The sequence below is a fragment of the Ctenopharyngodon idella genome, chromosome 8 (assembly GCF_019924925.1).
Source record: "Ctenopharyngodon idella isolate HZGC_01 chromosome 8, HZGC01, whole genome shotgun sequence".
NCBI lineage: Eukaryota > Metazoa > Chordata > Actinopteri > Cypriniformes > Xenocyprididae > Ctenopharyngodon > Ctenopharyngodon idella.
In genome coordinates, this window is record NC_067227.1 from 28,222,446 (window position 1) to 28,243,399 (window position 20,954).

At 36.0% G+C, this 20,954-nt stretch overlaps 1 protein-coding gene across 2 annotated transcripts in view; it reads right to left on the reverse strand.

The window, feature by feature from the left end:
* LOC127517995 (tight junction protein ZO-2) overlaps window positions 1-13,519 on the reverse strand; it is a 73,212-nt gene extending 59,693 nt beyond the window's left edge. The window contains exon 1 of one of the 2 annotated variants that reach the window (XM_051904253.1): window positions 13,254-13,519. In XM_051904253.1, coding sequence (XP_051760213.1) covers window positions 13,254-13,307 — 54 coding nt within the window. In that variant the 5' untranslated portion in view covers window positions 13,308-13,519. Of the gene's footprint in view, window positions 1-3,041; window positions 3,186-13,253 lie in introns of those variants that run through there. The other variant, XM_051904254.1, reaches the window with a different exon arrangement.
* Window positions 13,520-20,954: the final 7,435 nt, after the last annotated feature.

The window sequence follows — 20,954 nt, forward strand, 5'->3', positions numbered from 1 at the left end:
TGTAAACCGCCACTCATGTGACCTTATTATGGTGGGTTTTACATTGACGCATCATTCGTGGAGCCTTTTCTAAAATAACTCACAGCACTGAGAAAGAGGTCACATTTAAACTGTAAACAATGATGGTAAAACAATAGTTGTCTAACTATGATGTGCAGATAAAGACAGAGTTAGTCAAAAGAGGATGTGCAAAGCTTGCTCATCCCGAAAACAGTAGGTCATTAGGAGGCCACGCTTGACGCACACTTAAACATCTATTCAAAGAGACAAACACTCAGGCATGTGTACAGCACAGACTAATTTTACCCACTTCCCATTTGACCCGACCCTACATTCCACAAACATGCATGTCAGACTCTTCTTCGTCATAATGAAAAGGCCTAAACTATAGAAAAGAAGTTCTTTAGATGTTTTCATGTATATCCTGTTTGGTTACAACTAAATTCCTCAAGCACAGTCATCAGAGTAAACAGATTGTATCATGGGCTGTTATCACTGCATCTAAGTGAGTCAGAACACCGTAAGACGCTTACTCTTTTTTAATGCCAAAGTGATACTGAAACAATCCACTGGGACTTTATCTTTGTATTTGCAGAGTTTTCCGCACATTCCAATGTGCCAACAAATTCACTAATGCCTAAAGAAAAATAACGCAAATAAATGAAGGCTGTGCTGAGAAAGAGAAAATGTGCTCATCAAAATATTTACTGTTATGGTTCTCTGTGTTTGGTAAACAGATGCGTGCAATCTTGTTAAACAATCAGCTAAAAGTAAAGCAAGCAAAGAAACCCCAAACAAACCATCAAACAATGAACATTAAGCCCAAGCATCACTGTGTTATTATAGAAAATTAAAGCTATAAATAAACAATGGCACCTGTTATTATTATATTAATTATTAAAACCATAACTAATAATTATATCAAATATTTAACTAAAATAAAGGAGTAAAGAACAGGAGATACAACTTTTTCTTCCGACCGACGGATCGACAGACAGACAGACAGACAGACAGGTTTTGATTTTAATAATGTATTATTACATTTTGAAACAAACATACAAGACTAATAAATGTTTTAAATGTGTTTTTCATAGTCAGTTTAACTAATGAATTAACTAATGTTAACTAATGGAGCCTTATTGTAAAGTGTTACTGAATAATAATAAAGAATCAGAACAATTTTAATGAATATCTACGGCATGTTGTAGTCCAGGAAAAAATGTTTAAAATCCCCCTGTGGTCAATAATTTTATCCCTTAAAACTCATCTGTGACCACCAAAATCACATATTTAAACATTTTTTCTTGTGAAAAAATTTCTTTGAATGCAACTCTACACACTTGCCTCATTTAATATACGTGAATCAAATAATATGCAAATTATTCCGGCCTCCACTCGGTCACGCAGCTCAGAGATCCACTCGGTCAACTTACTGAGGTAAATGCTGCACAATGGTATCGCTCTTTACAACATTATCATTATCATTACAACATCATTATCGCTCTTTACAACATCACATAATGGTAATTAATATGATTAGCCTTTCACTTGACTGTTATCAAACAGCTAATAATGTGTGCTAATGTTACACAAACCATGTTCCCGTTCGCCATGTCAGAGTCAGACAGCTGCCTTCTAACAATCATTATCCTTAGAAACACTTTAACAACTGGAGAAAGGCATACAGTATAGTTCATCATAACATCGTAATATATATTGTGTAGATGTAGCCATATTGCTACATCTACACGATTTTTCACATCAAAAGAAAAATATACTAGGATAACCTGGCTTCTCTTGAGACTCCTCTGCTATTTCGCTGTTAATGATAATCTTAAACCCTGCCGGCACATTGACTTGATTGGTTACAAGGTAGTTTGTGACATAAACACCAGCGATTTTAAACCGCAGGTTTGATAAAAAGTATTTTTTTTCACTGCAGTTTTAAAGAGAAAATACTCAGCGCCATCTGCTGTCAGAGAGTGAATATGCATTTTCATTCAGTGCATCTGATCACTCTTTCCGCCATTTGCTGCTCATGCATGTTGGGCTTGTTTACATCAGAGTGTGCGCATGCCTCTTTGACGCAGCATACAGCAGTGTTGTACATTTTAACCGTCTGATAGAAAAGTATTTTTAAAATCAGAATAATTCGTAATAAATATGCACAGTATTTTAAAGTGCCCACAATAACAACACCATGCATGGTCATCATCGTGATATATCGTATAACCGTATATCAGCACATGTCTAAGTGAAACATGTTATCATACCATCACACATAACACTGAGAATTAGAATAACTGCAATGTGACGATCAGGTTCAGATATCTAAATCAGAGAAAATCTTAGGTCGGGTGGGTGGCAGCTGGATGATTTATTTTTAACAGCGGATTCGGGTGACGTTACAGCTGATCTGCACAGATAGATTACCTTTGTTGAACTTCCTATGGGGTGTGGCCAATTTAATTTAAATTCACACACATGAATTGAAAGGCAGCCAATTCATCAATTCTGAATTTTGCACAATCCTGCCACTAAAGTATTTACATGGTACTCCAAAATACTTCAAAGAAGTATCCAAATATCCGTACATTAAAAAAAACAAAACACATTTTGTTAGGAACATCAAAAACTTGAGCATACAATGTAATCGAAATTTTGTAATCAATGTAAAACATTAATAAAAAAAAAATAATAAAAAAAAATAAAAAAAATCACAATGAAAGGCTGTATATAAACTTCAGCAGATGCATTTAGTTATCTAGTAGATTTGTTTTTTAGCTCAAGTTCTTATTTGTATAATCTAGTTTTGCTTCACTTGATTCAGTAATTGAAGTCACACACCATCCTGTCAGTTTGAATGCCTGCACTTTATGCAGCTTAGGACATGATTACTTTCAGGTCAAAAGTCCAGCTATGAAAAAGCAAACACCGCTTATACAGCACAGGACAAGCCTGTGCTCCGATCAGCCGGTGTATGGTTTTCCCTTAGGTATCAGGTGCACACCTATAGCCATTACAGGCCCTGCAGAGGTTACCTGATGTAGAAACCTAACAGCCATCCTGCGCTGCAATTCTCAGGTCGAGCGGTTGAACAGATCTGTGCTCTTCAACTATCCACATTCCTGTGCTTTGCCGAGTAATCGCATTAAAACAAAACAAACAAATGATGAAAGATAAGAAGGTAGCAGATTACACCTGTATACTTCCCACAATGCTTTGCATAGCAAAAAAAAAAAAAAAAAAAACAGATCTGCCCTCAGGGACATATAAGGGCACAAGGCTCTGCCCACACTGCAGGGTTTCAGCCAATCAGGTTAGACGAGCTGAAAGGTAATTTGATGAACACAGGAGACTCTTACTCACAGCAGACCACACAAACCTGCTGCTTACTAAATGAGCACTCCCTCCCTGTGTTTTCCGTGAGGGATACCAAGATGTTTCCGAATGATTGAGTAGAGCTACACTGGGAATTCAAGAGCAGTGACTAAATAAAAGAAACCTCAAAACCAAAGCATGTTGAATGCCAACAGGCCGCTGGCCAGTGGGTAAGAAGTATGGTAGGGAACGGTAGTGTCATTTTTAAGGACAATGGATTCTTATTGACATTTCAAGCCTTGTGGTCTTATTCTGGTAAAAGAAGAGGTTGTTTTCTCACAGCGAATGTGCTGACTAATCACAATGCTCCGTGTTCCTGAAAAAAGGAAGGTATTTGAGCTCAGGGTGTAGGAATATATGAGCACCAAAGCAATTTCATATTCCAGATAATATGAGTTCAGGATTAATAGGATTGTCATAAAGCACCAGCACTTCAATACTAAAATAAAAAAATATATATTATAGAGTATTAAAATAAAATAAAATGGGTGAAAAACTGTTTATCTGAAATAATAGATCATGATGAATATGTAAGATGATATGTCTAGATATATATATATAAGATATTGACACTGGCATCGATACAAAATCATGCTCTAATAAAAAAGTACAGTAGCAGATAGTATATAGATAACATCAGATGATAATAGTGTTGTCAAAAGTACCGACTTCGATACCAATTCAATACTGAAATTTTAAAAATGTGATGCTTTCAAGCGCTCGGTGAAGAGCGTCATTATAGTCTATTTACAACATGTTTTTGAAGCGTTGATCATTGTAGCCAATCACAGACATATATGTCGAGAGTGTGAACACAATGGCCAATCAGAGTTGTTTACAAATCCACTCAACAGCACTCAAAGCGTCACATTTTTTAAATTTCTGTATTGACTTGGTATCGAAGTCAGTACTTTTGACAACACTAGATGATAATATCATGGCATTTTTATATATATTATGGTACTCTGTACTGTGGTATTTTCATGGTACGGCAAGATACTTCATATTAGGGATGAGCGATACGGCAAAAAAATTACCATTGTATTCCATAGTATTTAGATGATGTTAACCACATTTAAAACCACACACTGCACCTCACTAATATGTTAAAAAAAGTAACTATATTGTTTCTATGGTATTTATTGTTATGAAAAACAGTAGCCTAAAGACATTTAGTATAATACAAGTGCACAAAAACTGCTATAGCTTAATAACAAGAAATAATGTAATTATATTCCATTACTCCTTTAATACATTTAATGTCTACATTAATAATATAATAAAATTCGATGTGAATATCCCACATTTCTGCCACAAAACCATGGTTACTGTTTGTGTTACTAGAGTAAATACATGGTAAATGTTTGTGATTTGTGGACTGAAATGCCTTCTAGCTGTATCCTTATGACACAAATGTATCCGTGTTTTCTGTTTTCTGTGTCAGTGTTGTTGAGAACGTCAGCGCTGTTTCATCTGACTTTAAACAGGCCTTAACTTTGTTTTGTTACACTTTTGGTGCGTTTGCCTTTTAAAGTTCCTCATATGCAACAGAAAAGGCAGCAATCATCAGTTAGGCAAATAGGTATTGGCACCAGTGCAATGGTCTGCAACACACATGCGAAGCATTATTTGCATAGTGCATAAACATTATATCAAACATTTATCAAACTTTTATTATAATTATATTGAGGAAAATAATATTGCGATACTAATTGTTATCATTTTATCGCCCAGCCCTACTTCATATACATATGTCCACAAAGCCAAGACAATAACGTAGAACTATTGGTCCTGTGGCATTAAATGACAAAATACACCCAATGTTTGAAGTAACACCCTGTACACACATAGTGTAAGAGCACCAGGAAGAAGATCAACTGAATGTTTTCCCACACAAGTGGAAATTTAGATCTAGGATAATCTTTATATTATTTCCATCACATATAAGCAGGCTTAATAGATTTCCAGCACTCAGTACCTCCCCTTTTCCTCTCTAGGTCTCTCTAGCATGAGAGCTTCATTGTTTTAGAGAGCATTTATGAACAAACAATGATCAGCTTTCACTGCCAGTGTCTCAGTGAGTGCACTAGTGTAAACAACTCATTCATTCGTCCATCATCCCACGTTCTCCACCTCCTCACTCCTGTCCTCCCCTCTTCTGTTGTCTGCCTGAGGTCACCTCTCTGACACACTCTAATTGCTCAATAATTGGATTTGTGCAAATGTTTGTAATTCCTAGCATTAGCATTTTTCAAAGATAATTACCGGGGAACTAGTTTAATTGAGGATGAAAATGCTTTTTAATGCACTAAAAAGAGTTCACATTGAATATTTAATTGTACATAAATTTGCAATTTAGACATAATATGATATAATTAATTCCTGCCTTAATCAGTTAGCCAAAATCTAATTGCTTAAAAAAAAAAAAAAAAATTTTTTTTTAAAAAATGACAGTTTAGTTTTAGTTCATTTATTTTTTACATTTTAGTAATCACATTTCAGTATCTGAAAGTGAGCTTGCCATTAATTGTAAGAATGGGGTGGGGTTTAAGTGGACTAAATGATTGGAGAAGTCTGACACGTCACCAGAGAGAAGCATGTCGTAAGCTAAAAATTGCTTTTAAAAAAATTAAACATATATGGATGTATCATTCACAATATATGGAACCTTGTTTCCACCACTAAATAAAAAAATAAAAAAAAAAGGTAATTGCTGCTTTTTATATCACAATTCTGACTTTTTTCTTGTAATTGTGAGTTTGCATCTCATAATTCAGAATCGCGAGATTTAAGCTCACAATTGCGAGATATAGGCCTGGTTTCACAGACAAGGCTTAGCCTAAGCCAGGATTAGGCCTTCAATTCAATTAGTTCAATTGGGATGTTTAAGTATCTTTTATAAACGTACACTTGAAAAAAACATTACAGGTGTGCATCTTGAGACAAAACAATGGCAGTGACATATTCACAGTTGGACATAACACACAATTGCGAGTTTATATCTTACAATTCTGACTTTATAACTTGCAATTCTAAAAAAATTTGCAATTGCGAGAAAACAAAAGTCAGAATTGTGAGATTTTTTATTTCATGGCGGAAACAAGCTTCCAAAACAATATGATCTGTAAAGCTGGGGACAAACTTAACGACTAGCTAAAACATTCTAAGACTGAGCTCAACACACAAAGACTGTTTACTTCGACTGAAGCAGATTTAAATACTTACACGTAATTTAAACGGCGACTGTAAACACCGACTGAACGCAACCGGCACGTTTGGGCATGATCAGTCGTAAGTATCAAATTATATTTATAATCGGCCTTACAATCGTTAAGTGTGTCCCCGGCTTAACATGCATTTAGAAATTTTCATGCTGACTTTAAGCTAGTACTGTATTCACAATTTAACTAATTGCGATAAAATGCAACTGAAAGACTAAAAAGAAAATAATATACATTGTTGTACTGTATCATTGTTTTTCAAAAACAATTACGTGCCGGCGCCCCTCTGTTAAGTAATCTCCCCGAGAATCCACTAATGAAACATATTCTCTGGGGAAATCAAAATAAGCATTCTAAACAAATAAATCTGCCCTCCAGCTAAAAGAAGCAGCTTTTTATGACTAAGTAATTGCAGAAAGCTGAAAGCAAACTGATGCACATCTGCTTCAAATTGACACTACCGTAAATTCAATTAAACTATAAATTAAAATAACACCCCAAACTGATGAAACCCTTAAGGGGAGGGAAAACTTTCAACCACAAGGTTATGAAGCTTAAATTAGAGGCAGCACGACCTGGAATTACAAAACGTTCATTGCATCCACAACACATGACTCACGTCAAATATGATAGAACAGGACAGAGATGCACTTCCCAGAAATCTCTGTCATCAACTGGCGATTAGGCCAACGTCTGGAGAGCCTTAGGGATCTAATGAGTTTTCTCTGTGCACAGGGTCAGCAATCTTTAGGGTGTGGTACGGTTCAAAAAGGAAAGCTATGCACCAGAGGAAGCACACTGTAAACTGTCCTCATCCTGTACATTCTCAGATAAGCCCAATCTTATTCCTTACGGCCAGGGAGGAAATAACAACTTCGGAAAAGTATAAAGATTTCGTCTTAACAAGTCAATCTGAAAGAAAATAAGTGGATCTTTTTCTTTTAAACTAAATTTTGATGATAATACAGGAAACAACAATACATGAGAACTGATATTGACATCACTTTGTGTGTCCTACTGAGATCAAACGATCACACAGCTTGCATGAACTGAACTACTGATGAAAGTGCATGTATACAGGATGTGCACCCTGGCGAGATGGAGCAAAGGCCCAAAATATCCAGCACAACTCTTTCATGTATTTCAAAAGTATTATAGTGCCACAAACTATGAAGAAAAAACACAATTTTAGGCTAAAATGTAAAAAAAGCGCCTCGGTTAGTTTTCTAGCAGTTCTTAGTAAGAGCCAGATCGGCATAAACCAAACAAAAGATCTTTTATTAGAAAACTCTAGTTTATCTTCATGCAGAAGCAAATTACAGCTCTTGCCCTAAGAGAAACAGTTTACACAATTGCTGTTTTCCACACACCCCATTTAGACTTTAAAGTGAGATGGCAATTTAGGTGTCAAAACAGATTAACACATACTAGCAGTTTAATTAGTTCAGTCCTTTGAAGTGAACGTGAGAGACAGGTGGAACCATTGTTGAGTCCAACCACTATGGCAGCGCAGCCTGTGCATGAAGAATGTAAACCGAGCGCCCTTGTGCCTGGCACAAAGCGTTTGCAATAAACCAGCTGTGATAAGATACGCAATGGTGTCCAGATCTAACATAACCAGAAAACCTCTGCGATGTCTTTCAAAACACTGCACAAAAATAACAAGACTACTTTCTGTGTTGTTTTTGTCCTCGTTCAGGACGTGCACATCTATTATCAGAGGAAATTATGTCCTAATATGAATCCACAAACAGAGAATCCTAATTAAAAGGTATGATTGGAGCGGAAAACCGAAGCCAAGCGGCCTCGTGGGAGATTAAAGGCAACTGACCAGAATTAAAAGCCTTCTTGTGGATTAGGCCGGATTCGAGTATGGTGCTCCACGTGTTTGGTCGGGAGGGGCGAATGGCCACTAGATGTGTCTGATAAGATTTGACAGTAAAATGCAAAAAAACAATACATCCACCTTATTCTTACGCCCCATAACGCTTTGCGCGAATTATGGGTGTAACTTCCGTTAAGCTGTAAACATTCAGTGAAAGACTCTATGAATGCAATAATATGTTTGGTTTTTTTTTGTTTGTTTTTTTTTTAAACTGGGTGGGTACAATGAGATGACATTATACTACTCCTTACCCTTCAACCATCAAACCTTAAAAGGACATTTAAAAGTGTAAAAGCATCAACAAGATCCTTTAAACCGACCATGAATAACCCCAAAAGTGTGATTCTTTCCACAGCAATAACGGACTGGTTAATTATCACTGTAGAATCTGTATTGTGTAAAATACGTTGCCTTAATCAAAAATGTTCATTAACTTCAGCATTGGGTGATACTATTTCAGAGTGATTTCTGTCATTTTGACAGATAATAAATTGTATTTACCTGTGAAAACAAACCTGGAAAGAGACGCGAGGATTTGAGGAGAAAAACGAGAGATTCTTTGTGCATTCCTGTGTATTGTTAATAGGATATATCGTAAATTAAATCGGGAGAACAGACCACAAATGTGCAGTATATGTTGACCTTTTCATACTATTACAGCGGAATTCAAAGGGAAAAAAGAAAATAATCATGAAGAAAAGAATGCAGCAACTGAAAAGACCTCTTGCAATAGATACTCTTGTTATAACATGTCACATTAAAAATACCAAGTGTTACGTTATTCTCGTGATATCTGAAAATAAAACGTGAAGGAAAATTGACAGATCATTCTGTCAAACTGACAGATAAGAATTATTTGTAGGGCAACCTTATGATTTGAAATGATTTGTTTCAGTCTTTCAGTCCTAAGTTCCCTAAACCGGAAGTGCCGGTTTTAAAATTAAAACCGTATCTAAACTTAGTTCACCCAAAAATGAAGATTCAGTCATCATTTTCTCACCCTCATGTTATTCCAAACCTGTATGACTTTCTCTTTTCAGGAATGATAGTGTTCATAGTGACCATAGCTGTTTAACTCCAAAAAAGGACCAAAAACACCATTAAAAATTATGAAAGTGGTTCAGATGAGTCATGCACTATATTCTGGTGTATTTAGAAGTCATTTGTTATGTTTGAGTGACAAACAGGCAGAAATTTAAAGGGGTACTTCACCACTGGCAAAATGGGCTTTCAATAAAACTTGGCTGCCTATAAAATAGAAAGAGCGAAACAGAGAAAACAGAGAAAAAAGGCTGTTGTCTTCCCTTTTACCAAATAGGTAGGAAAACTTCAACACCCATAATGCACTGGGCATGTTGCTGTCCAAGGCCACCCCCACCAGTCTGCTATGGATATGCTTGACCAAATACCACCTTGCTTTAGTAGGAAATACTTCCTAGCAAACTTTTAGTCACAATGGTTTTGACTTGTATTGTTTCCTGGTGCAAGATTTCAAAGAGTAAACGTTTAGTGGGAGTGAGTTACTTTCAGTTTCCAGTGAAGGATCCAGCAAATTGTAGGCAGTGGCTAAAGGCTGCAAAGAATCGTAAATACTAAGAGAACGCTGCAACGGAAAATCTGAAAAACCTCCTTGTTTGTAGTTAACACTTCAAAGTGGATGACTATGAACACAGTGTTTTAGGCTAAACGGAGGGGAAAAACTGAAAGAAACTGCCATTCTGTCAGTTCTGCCTAAGTGTGCCGCACAAGTCCTGAAAAGTGAAGCTAAAACGTTTTGATCACCCCCAGGTGGCTGGTCTGAGTATAGGTCATAAACCCCACCCTCTCCATGTAATCTAATGGGATGTGAGACAAACTAAACAATTAAATTACACTTCAAATAAATTTTTTCCAAAGATGGTTTCTGTAATTTTATGTAGTTTTTATCATGCTGATGTAAGTTCAAGTGTTCGTTTTTTAAATCAGTATGGTTTTAGTTAGTTATTTGATGCTATAAAAACGGGAGTGTCACGTCATGATTGACAGCTTTTCTGAGCGAACTGAGGTGCCAACAGACTTTTTTCAGGATCTGTTGAAAAGTACAAAAATGTGGAAGTATAATCTATAGTATTCAAGACAAATAAACATGAATTTCTCAGTTCAATTAACACAGAGAACGAGTAAACATTTAAATATACTAGCAACATTGTAACAATGCAAAGCAGGTTGAATATCCGTGAAGCTAGCTACACTTTAAGTTTTTCAAAGAAATTATTCTCCTAGCAAATTTCAGCATCTCTCAAGTCTCAAATCTCATTTGGCAAGTCACGTTCAGCTACAACATGTACGAGAATCAATGATATTTTGGAAACAATGACATCAAACCATGGCGTGATACATTGCCATGCCCATTTTTAATCCAAACATGGATGCAAATGAAGGGTTGTGTTTGTCATAACCGAATGCGTCACAGCAGTTTGAATGCGCAGGGGGAAAAAAAATGACTGAATGACTTAAATTTTGGTCTGTTCACACAAAGCTAACAAATAAATAGAGAATATAGCACCCAAGTCACATAGGCTACTTTTATGGTCCTTTTGGAGCTTTAATGGTCACTATAAATAGTCACTGTATGGAAAAGAGCTTCATGAAGATTCATTTAAAATTCACCTTTTAAAAAAAATAACAGCATACACATTTGGAACAACATGAAAGTGAGTGAATAATGAAAGGATTTTCATTTTTAGAATAATTCATACACATAAGAATTAATATTGCATCTGTACAGATTTGTCACGCAAATGAAACTTTCATTAAGTGAACTTGAATGCACTGAATATTGCTCACAGACGTAGTAACAACTTTAAATCAGTTCTGTGAGTGTGAGTATGAGTATAAGAAGATTGGCTCTTGAGAAGCCATAAGTCCGGGTGTGATTATAACAGCTCTTCTCATCCTAACATCAGAATCAGGCCTCTTCACTCCTGAATAATGAGGTCTGATAATCTGCAGCCCAAGCTGCTCTCCCGCTGGGCCAAACCAGACAGAAAACACAGAGCCAAATGAGGAGGCCACGGCGGGGTGAACGCAACACCTCCACACTGAGGCGACAACATCAGCCGTCCATTCGGATGAGGCAACAAGAGGCAACATAGGTTGAGTTGTAAAATATAGTGAGCTGCCTACATAGACTGAATTTTTGGGCATCATCACCTTGGCTGATTCAGAACTTGCCTATGATGCCCCAAAATGTATTCAATGCAGGCAACTCACTGTAAGGTAATGAGGCCGAGTCATAGTTTCACTCAAACCGAGTCAAGGTGACCTGGTCCCAGCAACTCCAGGAATAGTTTCTGCATCACTAACAGTTTAATGAAGTTATTTTCTGATGTAATAGTAGTTGAGCTGATGTGAAATCATATATACTTACTAGAGCTGATGCAAAGAGTGAGTTATTGGAAACAGGGTTCACTGCCAGTCAAAAGTTTGGACAGACTTGATTGAATGACAAAGGTTATTATGATATTAAAAACGTTTTGATGCAAATATTTGAAATAAATTAGTTTTGTAAACAAATATAAACCTAAAAAAAAACTTAAATAAAAAGTTTTTTTAATGTTTTAGCTTGATTAGATTGTAGGGCTGGGTGATACTAGAATATTTGCAATATGATCACGATAATTTTGCTAATGATATAAAAATAGAATTAAAAATTTTCCTTCTGTGTTCATTTAGTAAAAAGTAGCAAGTGGCCAATATGTCTAGATTTTTTTTTTTTTTTAATTGTGTTGATTTTACAGTAAACTATTTGTATGTAATTAGTAACAGTAGCTGTTCTACTTAGATCATGTCTTCTAGTGCGAAGAATATCAAGATATTGAATATCGTCAAAATGTGGAAAAACATTAAAATTTGTAGCCATCACCAAGCCCTACCAGAAAAAGCAATCAACTCCTTTAATACTGTTTAAAAAGCATTGTATGATGATGACTAAATCAGAATATTTTCATTTGTTTAACATTTTGTGGTCACTACATAATTCCTTTACTTCCTTTTGTGTTATTTCACAGTTTCAACTTTATTTTTATCTAAAACGTGGATAATAGTAATAAAGTAATAGTAATGAAATAGTATCTGTGTCCAAACTTTTGACTGATACCATACAAAACCAAAAATAGAAAATATTTCACATCATATATATCAGCCTAATTAATTAAGTATACACTCAATACCATTTATAAGAAATCAATATATTCAAAATCAGAAACTATGGGGGAAAAAAACAACTGTACGTGTAATGTTTTTTATGCTTATGTCAACAATCTCTCTAAAGTCCTCACAGGAACACAATAGACCAAACGACAAGTGTCAAACTTCAGTCTTGACTTTTCAGGCCAAACATGTCAACACTTCCAAAGCCCGAATCCAAAACGAAAGCACAACAACAATTCCCTGTTTTAGACGTGGCCGTGGGCGTCCGTAAATGACAAGGAAACACAGCTAAATATAATTTCTGACCATTAGAATTATATGTAAACGTTTCTAAAAGAAAACTCTTAGGGATAAAGGTGACAGTGCTCATACTGTAGCGTCCACCCTGAGGAAAACTCAACAGGTGAAGTTCACAGTACAGCATTCCATTGGCTGAAACCACCTTATTACCATAAACAAAATTAATATACACTATCTCGGATCAAAACTTCTTGTATTTTAACGCTTATGTTTTTTTTTCCCCCAAACTATTTCGGAAAAACTATACATGACATTCCTCCATCAGCGATACTTACAACATTCTCGCTTTTATTCGGATACGCAACTCTTCCTCCACCTTTCACGGGCATCCTGATTTCTCTGTGTTCAAAAAAAGTACTTTGGCGCTGGAAAAAGGGCGATTATTTCAGATTTGTCGTTGTCGTCAGCCTCTTGGATTCAGCATGGCTTTGAGCATGAGATCCTTATGAAATCGTTCCTGGTAGAGCGATCAGCGTCTGAGTACGCTGGGAAATATTTTTGCTCCGAGCGACTTTCAACCCAAGCCAACCTACTTCACGATTGTACCAACTACGGAAAAGGGGTGTGATGTGCTGGTGCGCAGCTTGTGTATAAGACCCGGGTTGTAATATTAAATACATATATAATATAATCTATAGGCTGAATATTTATTGAAAAAATAAATAATTTTATTCTGTAAGCTTAATTTAATCTTAATTTTTGCGCTTCATAATTAAGCATCCTTCCCCGCTTATCAAATGGTCGCGTCCAGCGGGCAAACATTGATTTAACTGTTCCCTGAGAGAGTTCCATGATAACACACTAAACCATGTTTACTGTCAGGGGTAGCTAACAACTTCTGATGTCACTAAAGGGAAGCTTTGCTTTGTGTTATACTATAAGAAAGTATGTAAGTTTAAACATAAACATGATTAATTACAGAAAATAAACATTATTTGGGGGGGATTTAAGAGTTAAGTTTCTCTGGTCCTATTATGATATGTAGCCTGTTTGTCTCAGTTGCGATATGTATTTTGAATCCAGACAGATATTGATGATGATCATTAAAATCCTGGGGGGAAAAAATTATATATAAATCTGGATAGAGGTGTACACAAACCTGGAACAAGACAAATTGCCTAACCAAAACATGCCAGGAGGAAAAAAAAACAAAAAAAAACTTTTTTTAATGATTATAAATCAAATTGACATTCCATAACTTAATTGGACGGATGGACAGACAGACAGACAGATAGATAGATAGATAGATAGATAGATAGACCATCATGCTCTACCAGCTACAGTATATAAAGTAAGTTATAAGTATATACCTCTTTCTTTTATTTACTTTCTTATATTCCACATCAACCTTTTCTCTAAAAAAAAAAAAAACAGAACAGAGAAAACTAATATTTCCAAATGGTGTGGTGTTTTTGGCCTGTATGTCAACAGTCTCCTCAAAGGACCTCACTGAAACTCGAGGGACCAAATGACAAAGTGACAAAACTCTATCAAAGCCAGACTCCAAAGCGAAAGCACTACAACGATTCCCTTAAGCCCTTTCATGAGATATTTTCATGAGGTATTTGATCTAAATTTATCAGTTCAGACCTAAATTTAAAAATTACATGAGGACAATTTGGAACATGCAGAAGCTGCTGGTGTAACTCTGGTATAGTTAATTCTCTAGTATAATTAATTCTCTAATCTAGTATAATTAATTCTCAAGTGCTTAAAGCAACAGAACATAAAACAATAGAAACATTATTCATTTTGTGTACAGTATGAGCGACACCCTTTCCGAGGTACAACGATGACCTCACTGGTCAAACTCAGAACTGCTTATTGTCAACAGAAGCACCCAGTGAGCGTGTTACTGTTTACTCATACATGAACTCTGTCATAGACGTCTTTTGTCATCTCACAGCATCCTCTCTTACGGATGATGTCACCACAAGGGGTGGAGCCCCAGCGTGGCTGTGTTGGACAACAGCATTACGGATCAGAGCAGCGTTTAAGTATCTGCATGAGTAATGTCATGAAGTGTGTTCAGTGAAGTATATCACGTTTCACATGCATTAGCATGAATCTTTTATGCCATAATGTGTGGTGAAACATGTGCTTCTCCTATCTGATCAGCAGTACTTGTTGTGGGTGTGTGCACATGTGATGGGAGTGTGTTGTGTTAAGTCATATTCTGGTGGCTGACCTTGCTGTACTCATGACAGAGAGTTGCTGAACCAGTCTGATTCAGTGACCGGCCTCTTTATCACAAGTGGCTTTACAGATTGCAGCTGTCTCATGGAGTATTGGCTACTAGGGTTGTGTGCCATTCAGAATTGAATCAAGAAGGCCTTTGTCATTCACTTTCAAATGCTGATCAGGACACAGAATTGTAATTCAAATTTGAATTTAAAGGGTTAGTTCACCCAAAAATGAAATTTCTGTCATTTATTACTCATCCTCATGTCATTCCAAACCCACAAGACCTTCGTTCATCTTCAGAACACAAATTAAGATATTTTTGATAAAATCCGATGGCTCAGTGAGGCCTCCATTGCCAGCAAGATAATTAACACTTTCAGATGCCCAGAAAGCTGCTAAAGACGTATTTAAAATAGTTCATGTGAGTACAGTGGTTCAACCTTAATGTTATGAAGCGACGAGAACACTTTTTGTGCGCCAAAAAAACAAAACAAAATAACGACTTCATTCAACAATATCTAGCGATGGGCGAATTTCAAAACACTGCTTCATGAAGCTTCGAAGCTTTACAAATCTTTTGTTTCGAATCAGTGGTTCGGAGCGTGTATCAAACTGCCAAAGTCATGTGATTTCAGTAAACGAGGCTTCGTTACGTCATAAGTGTTTTGAAACGTTTCGAAATTTCAACTATTTTGGGTTCCCCAAAGAAACTTTCAATGAAGAGTTCTTAAAAGAACCATTTTTTTCTTACCGTGAAGAATATTTGATTAATCTAAAGAACTGTTTAAAGAACCTTTTAAGCAATTTTGAACCAAAGTTTCCATGGATGTTAAAGGTTATTCATGGGACCATCAATGCCAATTATGAACCATTATTTTTAAAAGTGATATGGCAACGTGTAAAAATGTTTTGATTGTTTTGTTAACTAATTGAAACTGGCTAATCAGACATTTAAAGGGTTAGCTCACCCAAAAATGAAAATTCTGTCATTTATTACTCACCCTCATGTCATTCCAAACCCACAAGACCTTCGTCCATCTTCAGAACACAAATTAAGATATTTTTGATGAAATCCATGAGCTTTCTGGCCTCCAATAGACTGCAATGTTATTTCCACTTTCAAGGCCCAGATAGTAAAGACATTGTTAAAACAGTCCACGTGAATGCAGTGGTTCAAACTTAATGTTATGAAGCAACGAGAATACTTTTTGTGAAATTGTTAAAATTGTTGAATAAAGTCATTATTTTTGTTTGTTTTTTTGTGCACAAAAAGTATTCTTGTCGCTTCATAACATTAAGGTTAAACCACTGTTTACTACCTTTCTGGGCCTTCAAAGTGGAAATAACGTTGCAGTCTATCGAAGGTCAGAAAGCTCTCGGATTTCATCAAAAATATCTTAATTTGTGTTCTGAAGATGAACGAAGGTCTTACAGGTTTGGAACAACATGAGGGTGAGTACCTATTGACAGAATTTTCATTTTTGGGTGAACTAACCCTTTAAGGAACACTCTCTCTCTATACCAGACTGCCTTGAGTTTTTATTTTTTTAAAACCCTGAGATGTGTGGAATAGAAGCAAGAATGCAAACGTGTACAGGGACCTTTTGTGCCGCACAGGTGCATCAAGTGTGAACTCAGCAGAGCACAAAAGCCTGTTTCTATGGCCTGGATCAAGTCTGTCACTAAAGAGAGCTGCTCTATCCCTCGGCACATCCACGTTAGGTGTGAGGAAAGGTGAGAAAAAAACAAGGACCTCAATAAAATCCAGCATATGGACCTAATTAGCACCTACAGAAAAAGCATGCAAGAAGAGCCACATAAAATTACGTAAAAGCAGTCTGGAGTGAAGAAGCAGCTCAGAATGAAGTCTAAAAAAACACTGTGATCCAGTGAAACAGTCAAGTGTGGCCTAGCGGGCATGTTTTGATTCAGCTGTCTTGCACATACTAATCAGAAAAGATTAACAGGCTGTTGAGTTCATGCAGTGGAGATGAACAGTGTGGCGGCTTTACAGTTATCACTGGTTTCCTAAAGCCCTTAATTCATTTTAATCAGAAAGTGGGCAGGCTTCTTGACACAATCAACATATTTGACCATGGAAGAAATATCAAAGGAGAAGCTGCTCACAGCAAAGCCACACCCTAACACTAACTTCAACTAGGTTATAGTTAGACATAATTTGGCTCTGCAATGAGCATCACCTGAAAAGATGTCTGAGCCACTACAAAAATGTATTCAAAATAAACTTAAGAGACAAAATTCTAGTCAGTTTACAATGTTCATAACGCAATATAATTGAAAGAGGCAACATAATTGCTAAAAGAGTCAACATAATTGCTCCTTAAAGTCACCATGAAATCAATTATTGTTGTTTCATTAAAGGGATAGTTCACCCAAAAATGAAAATGATCCCATGATTTACTCACCCTCAAGCCATCCTACACCGTAAAAAAGAATTGTTGGTTTAACTTAAAAAAGTTATTACCTTGTTGCCTTAAAATTTTGAGTTCTGAAATTAAAAATTTGAGTTAATACAATGAAGGGCGATTGGTTTAATCAACAAAAATTGAAATTTTTATGTTATCTGAACCACATTAATTATCTAAGCTGATTTGACAAAAGAAAAAATGTTGTGATAACAAATCATGAAAATAATTTTTTTTTTTTACAGTGTGTATATGACTATATTCTTTCAGACGAACACAATCGGAGATATATTTAAAAACATCCTGGTTCTTCCAAGCTCCGACATTTCTTGTTTTAGACTTTCGTCATTACGTCATGCGTCGGGTCAGAGGTCACTCTTCCATTGCAAATCGATGCGTGCAGCCGTCTGCCGGAAGCTAGTTATTAAGTTTTAAATATGGTTATTTTTCTTACAAAAACCCATAGTTTCGCTTCAGAAGGCCAATATTTACCCCCTGGAGCTGTATGGATTATGTTTATGATGGATGGATTCAAAAAAATTTTTATTTTTTTTTTGGCTCCAAAATCACGCTCCTCATTCACTACCATTATAAAGCTTGGAAGAGCCAGGATATCTTTAAAATGCATCTCTGATTGTGTTTGTCTAAAAGAAGATAGTCATATACACCTAGGATGGCTTGAGGATGAGTAAATCATAGGATAATTTTCATTTTTGGGTGAACCAACCCTTTAAATAAAATTGCAGTATTTATTATAAACGATTATCTGTGCACATCATTATTTTTTTTAATTAATGTGCCCTCATAATCTATAATCAAAATAACTTCCCTTCCCTCTTGCAGCGACATCTCTTCTCTGATGATGTATTTACTGGCGAGAGGGCGGGGCAACCTGTCACTCACATGAGATCGACCAATAGCAAACCATCCAATCAATTCTTGATGGACAAACTCAAGTCCCAGCCCTACATTTTTTCTTGTTCGAGAAGCAATAATAGGCAAGAAAAGATTATCACAGCGTCCATTTAATGCCGACTTTAAAAAGACATTATAAATAAAAAAGCCTCTAAATATCACACATCATTACAGGTCAAAGGTCAGTAATAATATTTCACCCTGCACAACACTGGCTGGACTCTTTAACTCAAAGCTTAAGACTGGTATTGCTGCTGAAATATGCATTGGCATGAAGTATGAAGTGTGTGCCCTCTAGATTACGCCGCCTGAAGCTACGCTTGAATGAATAATACATTTCAAAAGTGTGGGGCCAGCTCGACAGGGACAGAAATAACCAAGATGAATGAATGAATAAATAAATAAGTCCTCATAAAGTACATCCATTTGAGCCAATGTCCAGTTCCTGACAGAGAACATATCAGCAATGAAAAGAGAACATCACACAACGGATCTGACATGGTCTAAACATCATCGTTTTAAGCACACTTTAGATTTATGTACAGTGTGTGAAGCTGTCTTAACTTAAGGTTTAGGTAACCATCATTTTGAATAAAAGTAAAGCTGAATGTTCCTGAGTCTCAGCTACAGAGAATTGTTGGTGTAATACCACTTTCAAACACAAGAGGGGCACTTTTCACATGACTGACTAGATTTCATTCAGTTGATTAAGAAGTGATGTGTAACTGCACAAAACATGTAGGTTTTCTCAGATTGACATGGAAAAGGGAATTACAGAGTTCAGATGAGATTTAAAAACATTTACACACACACACACACAACACAATCAATCAAAATCATATTATACAGTATATGGGCCATTCCTGTTATACGCAGTACCTTTTAAATTATATTCTAACTGTAAAAATATGCTTGTGTTGTAATTTAAGGTAGTACAGTATTTCTACAAAACAATATTTCCAGACTTTAAGAATATTTTTTAATATTATCTTACCAATTTCTGTAATTTTACCAACCAGAAACCAACTAAGACTAAAAAAAACCATCACAGTTTTACATATATTGAATCAAATATCTGAGCACATCCTGTAAATAATTGCTGAAAAGCAGTGATCTTATTTGAAAACAGTATAAGGATACTTCTTTTTATGTATGGGATAATAAACAGCTTAATAAACAGCTTTCTGAAGTTCAGTCCCCTTGTGCACCTGCCTATGATGACAACAATTGATAGTTTACACACAGCCAGACTATAAGACATATCCTCCGTGGCAGGACAGGAAGCAATGGATGGACGAAGGTCACCCTGACCATCTCCTTTATGTTTCTCCCTCTGGGTCAGCGCATGAATCAGAGCTATGGATCGCCCGGCTCCCAAATGCCAGCTTCAGTGAAAAGTCTAAATCAGCAGACGTATTAAAAGGCCAACCCAGCTATTGTGTCCAGGCTGAGATGATCACATCTGTACTATTATGTCAGCTTCAGTGCTTCAAGTTGTTCTAACATTCATGATGCATGACTTTTTTAAATGCATTATGTATGAAAATAAATGTTTTTGCGGCCTGTTGATGTAACGGGAGGAATAAGAGATAAAATACAGACAGCCTGAGGGGAAGGTCTATAGTGACTTACTGTAATTTATCAAGTGTGTAATTTTTTGATATTTAAATATGTTGTCCTGTTCATTCTTAATATTCCCCAACAAACAATTTATGATAGTCACAGCATTATTTAAGCCTTAAATTGACATTTTCGAATGACAATTGAATAAAAAACGTACATTTTATCATCACATTAAATTGCAGAATTAAAAATTGAATACTTTAACATCTAAGAAAGATTCACCTTTAATATATAAATCAATTAGGATATAATAGCTATCAACCTTATCAGCATAAATAAGAAAATTACCCAAATGTCCTTTCATGCAGTTTTTTAATCTTTGCATAGGAATTAAGGGTAATTATGCTAATATCTATAGAGTAGTAATATAATAAAGACACTCAAGAGAGATGTACAGCACAGACAACTACATTACACCTCTGTCTGGACATTTAAGTGAACTTAAACGGTCTATTATTTCAAGCTACACGCTCTAAGTCAATTTGCCAGATTAAACCATCGAACCCTTCCTGGCTCCGCTTTCTGAATAGAGATTGAGAAAAATGTCACATGAAGGACACAAAGGTAGATTGTGTTGAATGCTTATTGAAGGCTTAAACCTATATATGATGTGGTTTTAAAAAAATGCAATGTTTCCGCAAGGCCTCTGGTTCTGTGACCCTTCATGTGGACCCTGCGGCCCTAGTGTTGATCATGTAAGGCCTGTGACACAGCAAATGGAAATGCTTTTGGGTGAAAACATTTGATCTGAAATAATAGCATGATGGATATGTCTAAGATGCAAGAATGGCAAAAGAATAAAAAGACTAAAAGGTCTGATTTATTTCG